Raw genomic sequence first — 17623 nt, 5'->3', positions numbered from 1 at the left:
GTTCTGTAGAATATTTGTGTTTATTTTGGCCTGAAGCAAGCCATGCTTCTAGCACATAGTAAAACTCCTCCTGTTATTATTAAAGCTCTGATTCATTAAATTTCATTTAGATGAAACATGATGGTATAAACCTTCCTATAAAGCAGTACTTAATATACAAGAAAAATAAAGTGTTTGAATTAGACCAAAGTAAAAGAAAATTTAAAAAAGAAATCAATTATGCTGTGCAGAAGTATGTATTTGCCATCTAAATGATAATAATGAGAAGAAAATTAGTGTTTCTGATTGGAACACATCTCAGTCAGCTTTTTATAAATAAGGTTAATTAAGCGATGCTGTCAAAGTCTTTTGTTACCTGAGTGCCAGAGGAATAGCGGGCACTAGTTCTTGTTGTTGATGCCTTCACTGAACTGTGGGGACTCTCAGTTGGTAGTCCACCACAGCAGTAAGAATGTCGGAAGCATTTGCCATATTCTTTACGTACCTAGGGAGGGAAAAGCAATACTTAGCACAAAAAATAGTCTTAAATATCTCCACTGATAAAAACACATGAACCTTGCATAGAAACTATTTACTTTTCAAGAAAAAAGATATTTCTTGTCTGTTGAATTATGGGCCATTAGCAAAATAAAGTATTCTCTACTTAATGGCAGCATTATCAATTATCCAGGATTTCTGAAAAAATTATTTCCAAGGTATACACACACATTTCGTTTAGATGATGTGCCTGAGTAATCATTACTGAGTTGGGGGTTGGGACTAGATGATCTTTAAGGCCCCTTCCAGGTCAAACCATTCTGTAACTGAGTTATTTATAGATTTTTATTTTGTCATACTATAGGTTAATATAGTTCAGTTTACCAGAACTGAATGCTGCCTGAAAATAGTCCTTTTTTATATGAGCTTTTGGTACAGAAACCATAGAAAGCCTGTTTCCCCATCCTAGCATGCAAAAAGGGCTGAGGTAACTAGCCTGTGTCCTGCTCGGTAGTGCCCATTATGCTATCCGTTCTGAGGAAGTGCACAAAACCTGCAATGACTATACAGTCATTTTCATATAAATTTACTGTGTGTAACTCAAACAGCTGCTAGTTCATATGGTCACACTAGCTTTGGGATTGTACAAAGCTCACAAATGCCACTGCCCCACTTCAGGGAGAATGCCTGCTGCGCTCGTAAAGTCACCATCAGACTTCCAAAGTCAAATTTTAAACTGTGAAGCTTGGGAAATCTTTCCATTTTAGGGCCAAAAAATAAAATCCTCATTACTGTCTTTGCTGAACCTAGAAACGTGACTACACCTATGTATATGAGATTTTTGTCTGACAAAGCAACAAGACTAATTAATGATTCTAGTATTCTGCCTGTATTTATTCACCTTCTGTTTCTAGTGGCCTACAGGAAACTTTAGCTTTGTCATTTTTGCGGCTGCTATGCTAGCTACTATTTTCAGGTAACAAGAAGGTGAATACGTATTTTGGCATCATGACAGCAACAGTGAAAGGACAGAGTGGATAAAATTTGGAAAGGTGCTCAAGTCTAAATTCATAAATCTTCCATCAGATACTTGGCAATCTAAGTGTCTCCCCTGCATCAGTAAGAATCGTAAGTTTCTGGGAAAAGTGGGTTTTCAGTCAATGTGGAAAGTCTGCTTGACCTATGAAAATACAGGACAGAAAGTTACGTGTATATAGAAACGGGAGAGGGGAAAATGCAAGAAATTAATAGTGTGGATTTACATGTGACATGTGCTGCTATCAATATTACAAGAATTTCACTCATGGAATACATATGTTTTTATAAACCACAAGGTTTAAGAAAATTTGAATAGTTAGTGCCTTAATTGACTTCAAGCTAGGGAGAATGACTCATCTTTTTATAAAAGTATATGGTACCTATTTGAAGTGAACCCCGATCTATAACAATACGAAAAGACTCATGGAAAATGAAAACAAAAGTGCACAGACATAGAATTATAATCTTTAACCCTGTAGTCTGTAAAACCTATGTCTGTATGTATCATCACTAGATGGTATAACACCTAAGAAAATCCATTCCTGAACACAAATGGATATTAAATGCTCCAAACCACTACAAAGTAGAAACAATAGCAATCAAAACTGTATTTTTACCCAAATACCACCCTCCAGGGCTGGTTTTGCCTAATGCCTATATTGCAGTGACTGTACATTATCTGTCAGTATTGCACATTCCACTGTCATTATTTCTAAATTATAGCTTGTTGAAAACCGATGGAAGCAACAGCACTATCATCTTGTCAGAACTGGAAACATAATAGTTTTCACTTTCACAATTCTATTTCACTGTTCAATTTAGTGACCAACTAGTAATAACAGAATAAAAAGACTACATTAGCTATGCAGACAGAGGATAGGATGATACCCAGTCAAAGGCATCGAAACTTAAAAACCTTAAATGGCAGCTTTATCATTCTTTCAGGTATAAATCTCACTGCTCTAGGTTATGCTTTTTCACACTTGACTGGTATCTTAATATTGCTTTTTGCTGATTCACTTAATATAAAAACAATGCACAGCTGGAAAAAGAAATAAAAAGTTAATCTGGTTTTGATTTTCAAGTCCGATACAAGTGGTTGAAAGGGCAACATTGTATGAAACCCTAATCTAGAAATTATTTGCATTTTGAGAATGTTTTCATTTTCTTTCCTCTCTTTTTTTCTCTCAGGCTCAATCTCCTCTCTAAGCATGCTTTTATTCTCTCAAAATGAGAGGAAGACCATGTTCATCTCGATAAAACTCTTGTCTACCAGATCTTTTCCTAAAACATGGCTGAATGCCACTGTCTACACCAAATTTAGAGGTGCTGATAACTGTTAGAGCTGGTACAGTTGAGTCACGCAAGAATATGATTTTTGTACTTGCACAGCAATGCTTTATCCAGTGGTCTCAAAACATTTTGCAAATATCAGTTAATTATGTCTCTGGTGAGCTAATTATAATGGGAGCTAATAATTGCTATGTCTCCAGCCTAAAACTGGTAAAAATATTTAGAATCTAAGTATCACAAATTTGGTATTTCCAAATGTAATTTGTATTGCATTTTATGTGAAGTTTTTTTGGGGTGGGATTAACCCTTACCCCTCCTCTCAACTCTTGTTGCTTTTATTTGCTACACCTTCTAACACAGGCTATGAGCTTTTTTCTTTTGTCCTTCAGAAAAGCACCTCTAAGGCATCCCCGCTCAGTCTGGGGATGAGCTGCAGGGAACCCAAAGAGATTCCCATGCAGCTGCGCCCTTCACTTCCTTCTCTCCTGTTTGCTCCTCTCCTCTCTCCCCTGCAAACCTTCTCTCTCCCCAGCAGATCTGTTCCCTCTGGACTCCTCTGTTCCCATCGGGCAAAGGGGAGCAGAAGTAATTTAGCACATCCCACTTATGAGTGAAAGCTCTTGCCAGGGGATTCCAGTTTTTCCAGTTGAGAGCACAAAACTGCTGATTGCTGGGGAGGCAAACACCTGAATAAAAGTAGTCATGCTGGCATCTTTGGGAACCTCTCCCCGTTAGCAGTTGTCTTGTGTTAATGACTACGTTTTTTCTATAGTGTGCTGAAGTTAATAATAAAATTAATTTTTACATCTCACTTAATTTTGTAACGAACAAGCACTGATAGTACAATCCCTGCCTATCACCTGTAGCTTTATGTGGCAGCTTAATGGGATCTCAGGAGAGGTCCTCTGCCTTGATCTGAGAGAGTTTCCAGGCTGAGATAGGCTGATACCATAAATGATCCTTTGTTAGCAGTGCTGCAGCTAAGGCAGGATTTATTTTGTACACACATAAAGACTTTTGACTGTAAGTCCAGACTAATACATAACACATTAGCAGTGTTAAGCAGTAGTTCTATAGTAATTTTCTTCCGAAAGCCTCAAAACTTTTCAAGCCCAGGCTGGAATTGCTGCATCCATTTTAAACCCACTCAGGCCACAGAACAGTTACAGGAATCCCACAAGAACACACACATCTTAGCCCCTCCTCAAACTACTTCAGTTCTTAACATTGCTATTTTTTTCTCTGTTTTTAAGGAAATATATGTGGTATTTGTAAGGAGTTAAGAGAACATGCATGTGTATTTTCATTAACTTACTTTCTTTTGAAGGGCACAATGAAAGATGAAAATAAACATTCCTTGGAAAGCATTAAATACTGTGAAGAGATACGTCATCACAACAGTGCCCTCATTGATAAACAGCAGGCCAAATGACCATGTTAGGCCAAGGAGACACAGGAGAGCAAATGCACCCAGGACCCAGGATCTGTAAAAGAAAATTAATTTTAGTAACATTACTTATGAGAATGCCTATCACCAAAACCAATATTAACATTTCAGTTCCTGCAGTTGACTTTTACTAGGTTCATATTCAAATGTAAAAAATCCTTGGGTTTAACCTTTTATCTATTAAAGAAAGAACAATTCCATTTAGTACTCTTAGTCTCCAGTGAAAACAGCAAGAGTAGATGTGACCTTTTTCTTTCTCAAGAACTGCACAGGATGTTAAAACTATTTTGAAATTCGGAAGTATAGCGCAAGCCCCAGCTACTCCATTGCTTTATCTGCTTTTAGAAAAGAGATTGATAAATCTGGCTTAGTCACTAATCACACCATAGATTTTAAACTGCCATATGACACCAAATAATGTAACACAAATGCACAAAGGTTAAACAGCAGATTAAAAGCCTAGAGCCCAAATCTTTAATGCGCCGATAAACTCAGCTAAACTGAAGCTAGATGATCTAACTTCTGCATGAAGAAACCCTGCTGAAATGTGACAAAAATATGGATATTGCTCTACAAAATAGTCTAAAAAAGATTCCATCATGAACAGGTTAAGGAAAAGGAATTGTAGAGAACGGCACAGAATGAAAGGGAAAGGGAATTTAGTCAGTGAATTCCACATCTAACTAATGATCTTACTTGATAAATGGCTTATTATCTTCATAGCTAGAAAGCATTATAAGCAGAAAAGAGAAACAAAATTATTAGACAGAATTGAAACAGAAATTAATAAGAGCATTTTTATTTGTCTATAAAAATTAGTCAAAATCAGAAAATTCAAAATGCAGAGGCAAGCAATTTAAAATTATAAAGGCATATAATAGTTTAAAGTTCTTTAGCAAATCAGGTATCTCAAAAGTAGTTAACTAAAATTAAGGGAAATCCACAATATTGACCGAGTTTGTAAAGTTAAAAATCATGCTAGAAATTTGTTAATGTAGGGTTCTATCTTACCCAGGTAAGTCCGTATTATAGTAGCCATCACAAACACGGTAATTACTGGTGTGGATGAGAAGACAGAAAGAGGAAAAGGAAGAAAAGAGAGAGATGCTAAAGATTAGCTCTCTCTCTCATCATGCAACATGCAATGAAGCTGATACTGACCTAGCTCACAATGTTATAGCTCATCTAGTTCACAATGTTATAGCCTTACTGAAAAATCTCCCTTTCCCATTTTCAACATTAAAGCAAATCTGTAAGACCCTTCCACATCCAACCCTCAGTGTTAGAAAGTTGCATCATCCCTTCAGTGTTGATAACAAAAACCTTCAGTACAACGTAAAGCTATACAGAACACAGTAAAAGACTATCTAAAGAAGCAAAAGCTGTCAAAGCCTTGTTAATTGTGTAACACTTAACATCACCCTGCAAAAGGGATACTGAAGTACAGCACCATGATAAAGTAAACATTTGTTAAATTAGCATGAAAACAGCAGATAATCTTCAAGTTAACAATAATAATAGAGTCAACTCTCTTGGGAGAACAGGATTAGGAGTAGAAACTGCTCAGAATCCCTAAATCAAAAAGTCATTTAACAAAACAAACTTAATATAATCATATCAGCCATGCAAACAGGAACATCATTTTAGATTTGCGTTTTAAATGCAAATGGAATTACTACAGTGCTGTGGCATTTCCGTGAAACAGTTTCTTGGCACTAGTTCCAGGCCGAAATTATCTAATTTTGACCGGCGTTTGTGACATTACAGCAACAATGTGACGAAAGAAGGATTGGCTCTGTTTGCTTCTAATTGACATCTGCAGTTGCTGGGAGACAATGGCATGTGCTCCTAATGGAGAGTACCTTTCAATCAGTTCAGCAATCAGAAAATAATCATAGTTCTCATACTTGAACACAAAGCACTTACTTAATGTTTTCCAACCTGCTAGAGTCTGGTTTCAAAGTGTTTGAGTGCTTCACCATTTTGCACAATGTGATCACCAGGAAGATAAGATTCAGCTGTCAAAACAGATAAGAATGAAATTAAACTACTTCAAGTAATAGGCTGAATAATGATGATGTTACAGACTAAACAAAACCCCGGTAGTTTATTTTCAAATACGTAGTGCAACTGGGTAACTATATCAGACAGTCTGTAAAAAGTGACTGCAAATATGGATGAGGGGAAAAAAAAGTTATAGGTCACTTCATCTTTCAAATTCACATCATCATGAACCACTATATTTATCTCACGTCCAATGTCTTTGTCAGTCCAGGTATGTCTTCCAGCTTGTTGTGCTTGGCCCCTGTTCACCTTCACCTGTCACCTCTGGCCTTGTTTCCCATTTCACTGACCTCCCTGGGACTACGCTTACCCCTTTACAGTACTATTTTAGTTGTCCTTTCTTTACCCTGTCCTGCTTCTGGAATGTTTTTTGCCTTTGCTGGTTTCTCCCTGTCCTTTTTTTATTCCCTTTTGTTCTCAAAAATCCCACTCGGTTCTTGAAAACAGCTTAAATGTAACTAAAGAAAAAGAAAGAAAAAAAGAAACACAAAGATGCAGCAAATACATCAACCTTAACAGTGCCACAGACATATGCTGGTGGTGCACCCTCCTATTGCCCTCTTTCCCTTTGTAGTCTGGATTCTGTCAAAGCCAGACTGCATGAGACTTGAAGGAAAGTACTATGCTGTCTTATTCTTGTTGTGTCATTCATATAGATAACAACAGGGAGGATACTGAAGGTAATTTTTTATAGTTTTCCTATTGTGAAACAGAATCACAGGTATCAAAGATACTAGGTGCCTTCTCCTATTGATTTCAAAGCATGTGAAGAGCATAAGTAAGCCAAACACAAGGATGCAGTAAGCCAAAACCAAGGATGCTTGAAGAATACAGGCTGAAAAGTGGTATACACTTATTGTGAGTAATTAGTATGTGCTGTCCTATATCAGGCAAACAATTCAAATAAAATTGTATGTTTGAAAACAGTAAGAGCTATGTCCTTCCAAGGAGAAGACACACATCTTTATCTACTAGTACAATGGTCCACAAGAAGTGGATGAACTGATAGCCAAGAGAAAATAGAGGAGTATGCTTGGACATCCTTGTAACACACATATTACATTATAACCCGTTCTTACAATACCCCATCTATATCTGCAACTGATTACTGATGAAGAATGATCAAGCCCAGTCTCATTTTGGGGAGCCTTTGGTTTGAGACAGCATCAAAATTCTTTTTGTAACACTGGGGATACCAGTTCATACCAGATGTGTTCCTATAGCTGTGCCACAGTGGTCAGAAATGTCACTCAGCTCCTAATAAAGAGCAGGCCTTAACAACCTCAAAAAGATGAGTATTTTAAAGGCTCTGATCAGACTCTGTTACTAAACGTATTATAGAAATAATTCCTATTGCTAAGGGCTTTTATCACTGCTGTTGCTGTCTCCAAATCAGGATGGACAGTATTATCTATAATGCAGTTTTCAACACCAGAACAGTGTTTGGAGACCTTTGATATCAATAGTTTTTATTCAAAGTAAAACATTTTTACAACTGTACCTTGAGATTAATACAAAAAGTGTATGTGATACAAACAACAAAACCAAGCTTTTATACTTTGTGTTTCAAGAACTGACAAAAATACTTAACCTTTAAGTGAGGGTATGTACGTGGTATAGGTTAAGCATGATTTCCATTGCTGCAAAATGTAATCGAAGTGTTAATATCTGACAAACCCCGCCGATTACTTTTTATGATTCTTACAGGCAATGACTAAGCAATTGAGAAACACTTCATTATATCACTGTGATCATTTTGTTTCTCTTATCTATGTTTCCACTGTACTGCGTAAGTTCTTTGGGTGAAGAAACAAGTTGCTTCTCTCCCTGGCCTCTGCACCAGACAGCACAGGGACTCTGTGCATGACCTGGCCCTCAGTTCCATGCCTTTGCAGGCAAACTTTATTCTTCTGTATTTGAAAAAGTTTTTTGCACAGTTTGGTAGCTGACATAACATGAACTTCTCCAGCCTGCTTAAAATAATATAACGTCAGTTTACTTTCTGTGAAAAGAAACAGATTAAGAGCTAAGACACATGTCCCATGCCAATCCTAACATGTAAATCAACTTTGGCTACAACCTATGCAACTGGGAGTGCACAATCCAGTTCAGAATAGTATTTACAGCACAGCTGGAAGTTAATCCTTGCCTAAATAGCTACCCTGGAGTATCCTGCATTGTACTAGCTACATCATTCCTGGATCAAAACCTCATAGATATGGCTTAGCCCATAAATGACTGCCTTATGAAATGAGAGGTTTTTATCCTCTGCTTCTCTGTATGACTGAAGGTTTGACATATGAAAACAAAAGCTTGCATTTACATACTGAAGTTCCTTTGGTGACTTGCAAGCAGACACAGCCCTACCCCAGAGCCTGAGCCAAGCTCCAGCATATTAAGCAGGTTTTACGTAGATACTCATCTCTGTCTGTATATATGTCCTTGCTGGCCTAGAGCCTTGCTGGCCTAGAGCCTTTACACAGAAGTTTAACAGACGCTTTAATATGAATATAGGTACAGACCCCCAAAAGCAGCCACAGAAATAATAATGCTGTATTACAGCAGCTGAAAAAGTCCTTCCAAGAAGAAAAGAAAAAAAGCAAAATATTGTACTTTGCAGACAAAGTAACTATGACAACAGAGCATATGATACCTGTTTTTCCATCATGGTGAAATATTGCTTAGTTTTCAGTTTCAGCAGTCAAAAGACCATGTTTTGCCACTTGTTCAAACATGCTGGCATCTCTGTTACACATTATATCATTATCAAAAGCCTATTTTGCTCACTTACAAATAATGTAACCAAATCTTTCTATAGATTCGCTTTTGGCTTCCTTACTGCTTTTCATCTAGAAATTGACTGTTTTCAAAGAACTCATGAGTTGAAGATTTTTAGGCATCCTGCCATTTGATTACACAAGGCACTAAGCAGTGAGGGAAGGAAACTTGTTGGAGAATAACTACTTTTAGAAGGAATGGCTGAATTACTTTTCTTGGTGAGAAATATGTGAGGGGAGAAGGAAACACACTTGGTGTTTTTGCATTCATTTGTACCAGCTCTATATAAGGAAAACTTTCAGCCCTGAGCAACTTGGTCTGAGCTCAGAGTTGAGCCTGTTTTGACCACAGACCTCCTGACATCAATTCCATCCTGAACTGTTTCATGACTGTGTGAGGACTGAACTGTTACTATCTAAGTAAATGAATCTATAAATGTTTTCCAAGCTTGACATATAGCATGCATAGGACACCTTCCTTTAAGAGGAATGTTCACCACAAACTTGCAGTACTGTAGGGTCACATAAAGGCCCACATGAATGGCAAGATGGGCTTTTGAAAGCATACATCAGCCTCTGACAGCAGTGACTTTCTCATCACTTCATATAACATAACAGGCTAGTGATTGGCTGGACCTCATCCTGACCACTGGGCTGCATCCCAGGTGAACCAAAATCTGCACCTGAACAGTACCTCTCTTCTTCAATGGTAACAGAAAATGTAAATACATTGTATGAACACACACACAGTCACAGCCTTCCACACATCTTAAACAGTCGGGAAATTATACCTTTGATAAAGTCAGAAAAATCTCTTTCATGCCGCACTTGTGAAAAACCAGACCAGTGTTCTTTCAAAGGCTAAAAGTAGGAATTTGTAAGTTTTGGATCTGAAGATTCTGTTGTGATACTGAGAGTGACAGAACATGCAGATACAGTAGGTGGAGCTATGATGTGACATCTCTTAAAACATTAGCTGATAACAATAAGCAAAACTTGGATTGATGGGATTTCATAAATGTATCAGGTTTTTTGCTGTAATTTCTAAAATATATTACCCGCTATAACAAACACGATAGTGGATTACATAGAGGACTAGTTTGATCTACACTCTGATTTTACAAATATATGTAAAAATAAAGAAGGTTATAAGAGCACCTTTTAAAATACCAGTTCCTGCTTGTCTCTTAATGACAAGTGTAATTTGGATAGAACAAAGAAAAGGCAACTGCATATATATTATTAAATAACATGTAAATACTTAAAGCATCTAAAATTTGAAGATCTTTTATGGTAATGATCAAATGAAGCAGCCAGGAAGATCATGCTTCCTTCATAGCCAACACACAGAGGGCCATATCTGGTTTGGAAATCAGAAGGTACCCGGTATGAAAAATAATGTAAGGAGGAATTTGGTGTTTCTGGCACCTGAAAATACGTAATTTTGAGTGGGACTGACTTCAAGTCAAATTAACTTTTTAAAACAGTGGATGTAATAACCTGCACAGAAGACTGATGGATTCAAATTAGTTGCAGGTACAATGAATTAGTAGCCAAATAAAGCTAGATTTTGCAATAATTATGATAAATTTCCCCCTATGAAGAATAGATAAATACCATTTATCAAGTGTCTACTACAGAAAGATGTGTGTGCATTATTTACATACATAAGTTTACAGATACAGTCCATTTTCATACGCAGAGCTGGATTATGTGTGCATCTGTATGTCCACATGCACTGACTGCTAAAGTAATGCCCCAACCTGAGTGAAAAACGTTAATTCCTATGTTAATGGAACAAGACATCTTAGGAATTTTTGCTTAAATAACCTCTGGTAGCCTAATCTCTTGGCTCCATCTGCGAGAAGGAAACTCCAGTGGTTTTGGCTGAATTAAAGTCAAACCAACATCACTCATTCCTTGGAGATGAATGAAAATGGATCTACACAGAAGTCAAAATACTCGGGCTTTTCTGACCACAGATTACAGGAGTGCACTGTTTGTTTTATAGCCATGAACCTGCTCAATTGAATCACGTCTGCCTGAGCTTAGCAGCTTAAAATTCATTCCACACAGCCTGCAGTGCTGACATGGATATGATAAGACAGAAGAACAGAAACACCACTCTGAAGTAACCTAGCTGAACTGCACATGTTCTGACCCTTTTTGAACTCCCCAGAGCTTTTGTTACCTGGCAAATGCAGCTCTAAAACTGTTCTTGTATCTCCAGATCTTTGCTCTTAGCCATGCAGAAGCCTATTTCTCTCTGGGACTGGCAGGGAGAGAGGTGCTCTCTGAAGGCTTCTAAATGAGTGTGCACACTGAACTCTTACTGAACTGAATTAATTATTAAAGATGCAGATGGAGCTGTCCAAATGATAAGAACAGCTCCTGACGTATCATGATCCAAGCTTTCATTAAACCATTTCAGGCATACTAATGGTTTCCCACCGCTCATTACTTACATGCTCTTTTCTCATAGATATAATAACCCTGGTGCCCAGAGGCATGACAGGCTATGGAAATAGTGAAGTAGAAAGTTCCTTAAGAGATGTACAGAGGAACTTCATACTTTCCCCTTGTATTTCCCATCCTCATTTTGAGGAAACCTGTATACAGATACAAGAGCAAATGCTTATAAATGCAGAGAAACTGGAAATTAAACTAGTAAGCAATACTGTCAAAATGGAGTTTATGTGCATTGACAGTACTATTAAACTGAGAATCATAGAAGTGATTTGATGAACACGTTTAAAAGCCTACCAAGATAAAATTCTCACGCGCTACTGACACTAAGTAAGCTACACTACAAATACAGCTCTTCAGTTACACTGCACATGACATACTATTTCTCAGCCATTACACTTCTCACACTTCTTTCTCCAGTCTCTCTTGCTTTCTCAGTTGGGACGATTAGAGGGCAAAGCAATTGCTAGAGAAGAATTACTCCCAGGAACTGTGCTGTGATTGCTACCTGCTGTTTCATATTTTTGAAGTTGGGAATACTGCTCCCAAAGGCCTTTTGCGTCTCAGCCTAAATGATTTGCTGGAGGATAATAATGTCATGGCCAGTAAATAATAGTGAACTATGTCTGTACATGGTCAATATGATTAAATGTCCTTCACCTCTATTCTCACTCTGACCTGGTTATAAGGAAGTGAAAAAGCCTTCAGCAAAGCCCAACACTTCCCATGTGAAATGTTACTTTAAAGCAAGGGAGAGAAATAGAGGTGACTTATCAAAATACTCCCAGTAACAATAAAATAAAAAGCTAGACACAAAAAGCAAAATTATCACCACACAATCAGACTCGAGGTAACTGAACTATTGTGGCATGAAACTTACAACAATTTTCTAGTAATGATCATAACAACTGCAAGAAACAACTCTGTTTTGAAAAAGACTGTCTACCATACTAAAAATACTAAGAACATCTTTCAACTGTAGGTCTAATTGAAACTTGATTTAATTTAAATGCATTTAGAATAAACTCAGTACAATTATTACGGTCTATAGTTTAAATCTTACAAACGCTGTAATTTTTCTAATTCAATTCACATACACGTGAGTTTTGGCATCTATGTCTCTTTCTTAGAAAATATGCCAATGAACTCAAACAACAATGAATACAGCACAGCTGTCTTTTCTTAAGTGACTGTTCAAGGACTGAAACAGTTTTTGACATAAACAGAGAGTAATCCCAACCTAAATATACATAAGCTTATTTCAATATTGAAGATACAAGGAAGGTATAAACTACCTCAAAAAGAATGGCTGGGTACAATTTCTGTAGAAAGTTCCATCATCAAAGTATCAATTTATTTTTATAAGGAGAAGTAACGTAAACTATAAACTACAAGAAATGTTAAAACAGTACACCTATACATCAGATCATAGATCTACAGAAATCAGAAATTTCAAAATTATGCCTCATGCATGTGCTTCAGGCTGAAAAAAACAATAATGGCAAAATCCAATTCCTGAATTTGGGAATTCAAGTGAACCAAATTTCTGTTAACAGTTCACAACTCTAGTATGGCATAAACATAGAGGAACAGGTAACTATTTGGACCTTCAAAAGCATGAAAAATGAATTCTTATTTCCAAACTATCAGCAGTTATGAGAAAAGTTCTCTGTGTAAACAGGCTATGCCCCCAGCACAGCCTTCTAGAATATTTCCACAGTACAGCCAGGCTTTAAAGATACTGAACTAGCAGACGAAAGCAAGATGAATCAAAATGCACATCTTGCATTCACTTTCCTTCTGCAGAAGGACTCCTATGTTCTGCAGTGGTGGTATTATTAGTCTGAAGTAACAGGGAGACATTTTCCCTGGGTTGACAGATGACTATGTGCTTTTTTTTTATCTCAAAGCACTCAGAGAACAGATAATTGAGGTATGAACACAAGATATTTTAAATGGACGACGGGGCACACAGCTACGAATGTACATACGGGTGTGCATGCATATGACTTCATTCAAATGACTGCAATACTTTCTACTGATTGCATAATATTTTGTTATTTATACCAAAATAGATGAATTTATGTCTGACATACATTACATGTAACATAAACACACATAGAAGTAGTCATGGAAAATGTGCACATGCATATGCAAATGCATATGCAAATACTGTGTAAGTATAATGAAATATAAGATCTATTTATTCAGTGTGTTAGAACACCCTTTTGAGATAATTATGTTGGATAATTAGCAGTTAAATTCTGGAACATGCACAATAGTGACTCAATTGAAAGCAATAATAATGGTTCCTTTAAAAAAAACCCTGTGTTTAGTACTTCATTGATTTTTCATATGACTACACATGTCAATATGACCTTCAGTGTTTCAAGCCATTAGATAAAAATGGCTACGCTAAAGCGTCACCACAGCTCTGACAATTAATCATTTGGTCAGCACTCTTTAAAGATTTCTAAACATTTATATGACCACTGGTCACATTACAAATTGTTTATAAGCATTTTCATGAAATGTCTTGTGAATGAGGATGGTATTGACTGATGTTATTAAATCTTTTTAACTTCTGCTGTGAGGCAACCTGAAAGGAAAGTTAAAAACAAAGTTCTTACCAGAATAATAAAGGTAACAGGTCCAATGAAACTCCAAATAAAATAGTTATCTACATGAAGCCAGCAACTATTGTGGAAAAAAAGAGAATCAAAAGTGAAAAACTGCATTAGTACCTCAGTCCAAGAAAAGGAAAGTGCAAAAATACTTCTTAAGCTAACATTTTGCCAGTAAACAATGATAAACATTGCACAGCACCACTTAGCCTATGGACAATTTTTCCTAACCTGATGTTCTTCTGATGAGTCCTGTTTAATAACATCATTGAACTTGAACTACATCATCAGGAATAGCTAACATATAAGAAGCAGAAAAACCAAAAGGAACTCGCCCTCCTTTCAGTCAAAAGTTTTGGTTACAGGTGCTATTATGGACAACGAATTTAACATCAGTAAGTATTTGTGCTTTTCCATGTAATCTTCAAAATCTGCTTTTAAGTTTCTATCACATGCAAAGTGCTTACTCCTGAGGAATGAGACAGAAAGTGCCATATTTTACTGAAAAACAATATGGTATAAATAATATGTCACAAATGGGAGTTGAACAGTAGAGAAAGTATACATATGATACCAGAGTAGATGACGTGTAAACCTATCAGGGCTGACTTAGCGATTCATTTTTCATACAGCTCAGTTCCCTGCTGAATTGCTCTTATTTGTCTTTCATCAGTAGCAAAATCAAGCAGCTTTCTCGTAGTCAACAGTATCGTCCCATTCTGTAACTAATTTCATCAAAGGACAAAGTAAACACTATTGGAAGGCAAATTCATGCCTCCAGCAACTCAAATCCTCAGAAATGTTTTCTGTCTACCTTCTGTCACTTTCTATATATATATCCATATTTTTGTAAATAAAAGGCAGTGGCTAATTTTAATCCTGCTCTACTCGCCTGATAAAATATTATCAGAGTGAAACATATGGGTTGAAATATTGTACTGTCATAATTCAGGACAAGAGCTAGCTAGAGGGGCAGTTGAACAAAGAGATCTAATGAAGCATCAGCTTAAAACTGGGTGGTTAGGCCTGTCAGAGACTTTAAGTTGAAAAATTTTACTTAATATACATCTGAGGCCAAAAAGTTATTTACTTTTTCAATTTGTTTCAGGTCAATCTTTTGTGTTAAAAGAAAGACCATAATTTAGAATCAGTCTCTCTAGAGTACAAATCCTCTGAACCTAGAGAATTACAAAAGACTTGATTGTAATTTGTGCACAGCATTGCCATTCTCTTACCAATAAAGCTTTCAGACGGTATTTTAGTCTGTCAGAGACCCTCTGACAGCTAATAGGCTTTAAAAAATTATTCACTTGAAAAACACTCAGGTCACTTGCAATTACTTACGCTTTCTCTGTTCCGTAGCTCTTATAGTCAATAGCTGCTGAAACACCAACGACTGTAGCAGGGAAGAGGTAGCCAGCAACGTAATAGTACTTCTTCCTAGAATATTCACTTTCAAATACTTCCACTAACATCAGATAAAGCTGCACTCCTTCCAGGCACATCCAGGCAAAGGCTGCCAGGAAGAAAAAGTGTAACAGACCTGCAAATATTGGACATGCAATCTGCAAAGAAAAAGAAAAACAGAAGTATAAACCACAAAATCTTCACACTGTTTCATCTCCAATTAAACAGTGAGTTATAGAACAGCATATACTTCTGTCAGAGATCTTTCACAAATTCAGGAGCATTTTCCCTACCTGAAAACATACATTTAATATTTGAAAATACTAATATGTGCTCAGTAGCTACAGAAAGTATATTAGCTAAAGTGTGTCAACTATGATAAGGAAATTGCTCCCTCACCCTCCACTCTTCAATTGCAGAGTGGACTTTTTAATTTTATACACATTAATTTTGAAACTGACACGGATTTAGGACTTACAGTTTAGATAATCTGAGACATGAACAGCTGGTTCTAGATGCACAGTGAAATATTGCTTATTTAAAATTATGAAGCAGCCATCAAGCCATTTTTACCTGCTCTAATTTGGTGGTTTCTACTGTCATAACAGAAATCAATCTGAATCCTCCCCCCTTTGGCTGAGTTCTGGATGAAACCTTACTGATTATTACATTTCAACCCAATGAATCTCCAGATACAATTTCACCAATACTGCCAAAAATCCTGCATGCAGGCGTGGTGTAAAAAATGTATAAATATATAGACAAGGCTTTGTACTAACATATATCTATATACAAAAAAGTAGTTAATAGCTGTTCAGATATATGAATGTAACAAAAAAAAAATGTTCCTAGTACATCAACATTTAATCTCCTCTTTCAAAAGTTTAACACCTGCTTCATTAATAGCTGATGTTTCTCAACTGAAAATGAAAAATATTGCAGTAAGTGGGAAATTAAAGCCACAGCGATATTTTTGATGGATGTAAATACTATTTATGAACATGGCTGTCATACTTTCACACTGAGCTTTTACTTCAGCCTTGCTGTGTCAGAATGCTGAAAGCTTGGCGGTGTTGTCATGTTTTAATTCAAATCCATTTCAAACAGTCATTTCAGAGAACAAGATCAGTACACACAGAGAAAACTTACCTTGTACTCTGTCTTATTGATGCCTATTAGGAAAATGAACTCAGCAATGAATAGGTTGATACAAAGGTTCTTGTGAATAGTGTTACGATCACTTTGCAGGCCACGGAAAAAACAGAATGTGAAGATGCAGATGGCCAGGCAAACAAGAGAGATGACAATTCCCACCCAGGTGATGACAGTGAGGAGCAATTCGTGCACTCCATCTTTGTACTAGAAATAACCAAGAATGGAGAAAATTAATATGACTCTTTATGAGTATAAACAAAAACCTATTTTCACTAATAGCATCCAAGAAAGTTACTTGTTCATTACATGAGATGGACAAAATGCACTCAGTAATTTCTCAGTCTCAGATCACCTTTCCAGAAAGAGCAAGATTAGGGTAAGGAGAAGATGAGCAGGTCTGAGAGGAAAATGTAACTATTTTAGCCAGATAAGGTAGCATTTTTACTTTTCCTACAGCTTGCTATAAACTCGCCAGACAAGAACAAGTAGAGAAACGTAACACTCTGAAAGTGCCACTAGGCTCTGATGCAAAGAAAGAGGAGAGCTTTCCCTGGGACATGCTGTAAGAGTACACGTTCCTTACTACAGAGGTCCACAGCAGAGAAGAAAGCAATGATTTACACAACAATTAAGATAAAATGCAGAATGTTACTCATGTTAATTCCAGCTATAATCTCACATTTAGCTGAAGAAAGTTCCCTGCTTCAATTGTGACAGAATCACTTTTGTCATCTTGGTTATCTTTCCAGAGACCTTTCTGAATACAATAGTTTTATGAGAGGCCCCATATCCTTGCAAATACTGCATCTTCCAGGCCCCCTGTCATCCAGTAAAGGGCTGACCTTCCTGCTCTAAAGAGAGCTGGCACTTGAGAT

At 36.8% G+C, this 17623-nt stretch overlaps 1 protein-coding gene across 19 annotated transcripts in view; it reads right to left on the bottom strand.

Moving 5' to 3' along the window:
* ADGRL2 (adhesion G protein-coupled receptor L2) overlaps positions 1-17623 on the bottom strand; it is a 162376-nt gene that overhangs the window by 10792 nt on the left and 133961 nt on the right. For 13 of the 19 annotated variants that reach the window (XM_061345179.1, XM_061345184.1, XM_061345176.1 and 10 more), the window contains 8 exons: positions 16743-16952; positions 15531-15751; positions 14193-14259; positions 6182-6273; positions 5267-5311; positions 4952-4978; positions 4124-4292; positions 356-484 (listed from right to left, as the gene is read on the bottom strand). In XM_061345179.1, the coding sequence (XP_061201163.1) occupies positions 356-484; positions 4124-4292; positions 4952-4978; positions 5267-5311; positions 6182-6273; positions 14193-14259; positions 15531-15751; positions 16743-16952 (960 nt within the window). The remainder of the gene's footprint in view (positions 1-355; positions 485-4123; positions 4293-4951; positions 4979-5266; positions 5312-6181; positions 6274-14192; positions 14260-15530; positions 15752-16742; positions 16953-17623) is intronic. The other 6 variants (XM_061345181.1, XM_061345185.1, XM_061345182.1 and 3 more) reach the window with 1 other exon arrangement.

Source organism: Neopsephotus bourkii, unplaced genomic scaffold, assembly GCF_033783945.1.
Source record: "Neopsephotus bourkii isolate Nb327-2 ecotype Australia unplaced genomic scaffold, CSIRO-AGI_Nbou_v1 NB_234, whole genome shotgun sequence".
NCBI classification, from domain to species: domain Eukaryota; kingdom Metazoa; phylum Chordata; class Aves; order Psittaciformes; family Psittacidae; genus Neopsephotus; species Neopsephotus bourkii.
This window is presented reverse-complemented; position numbering and strand designations above follow the sequence as displayed.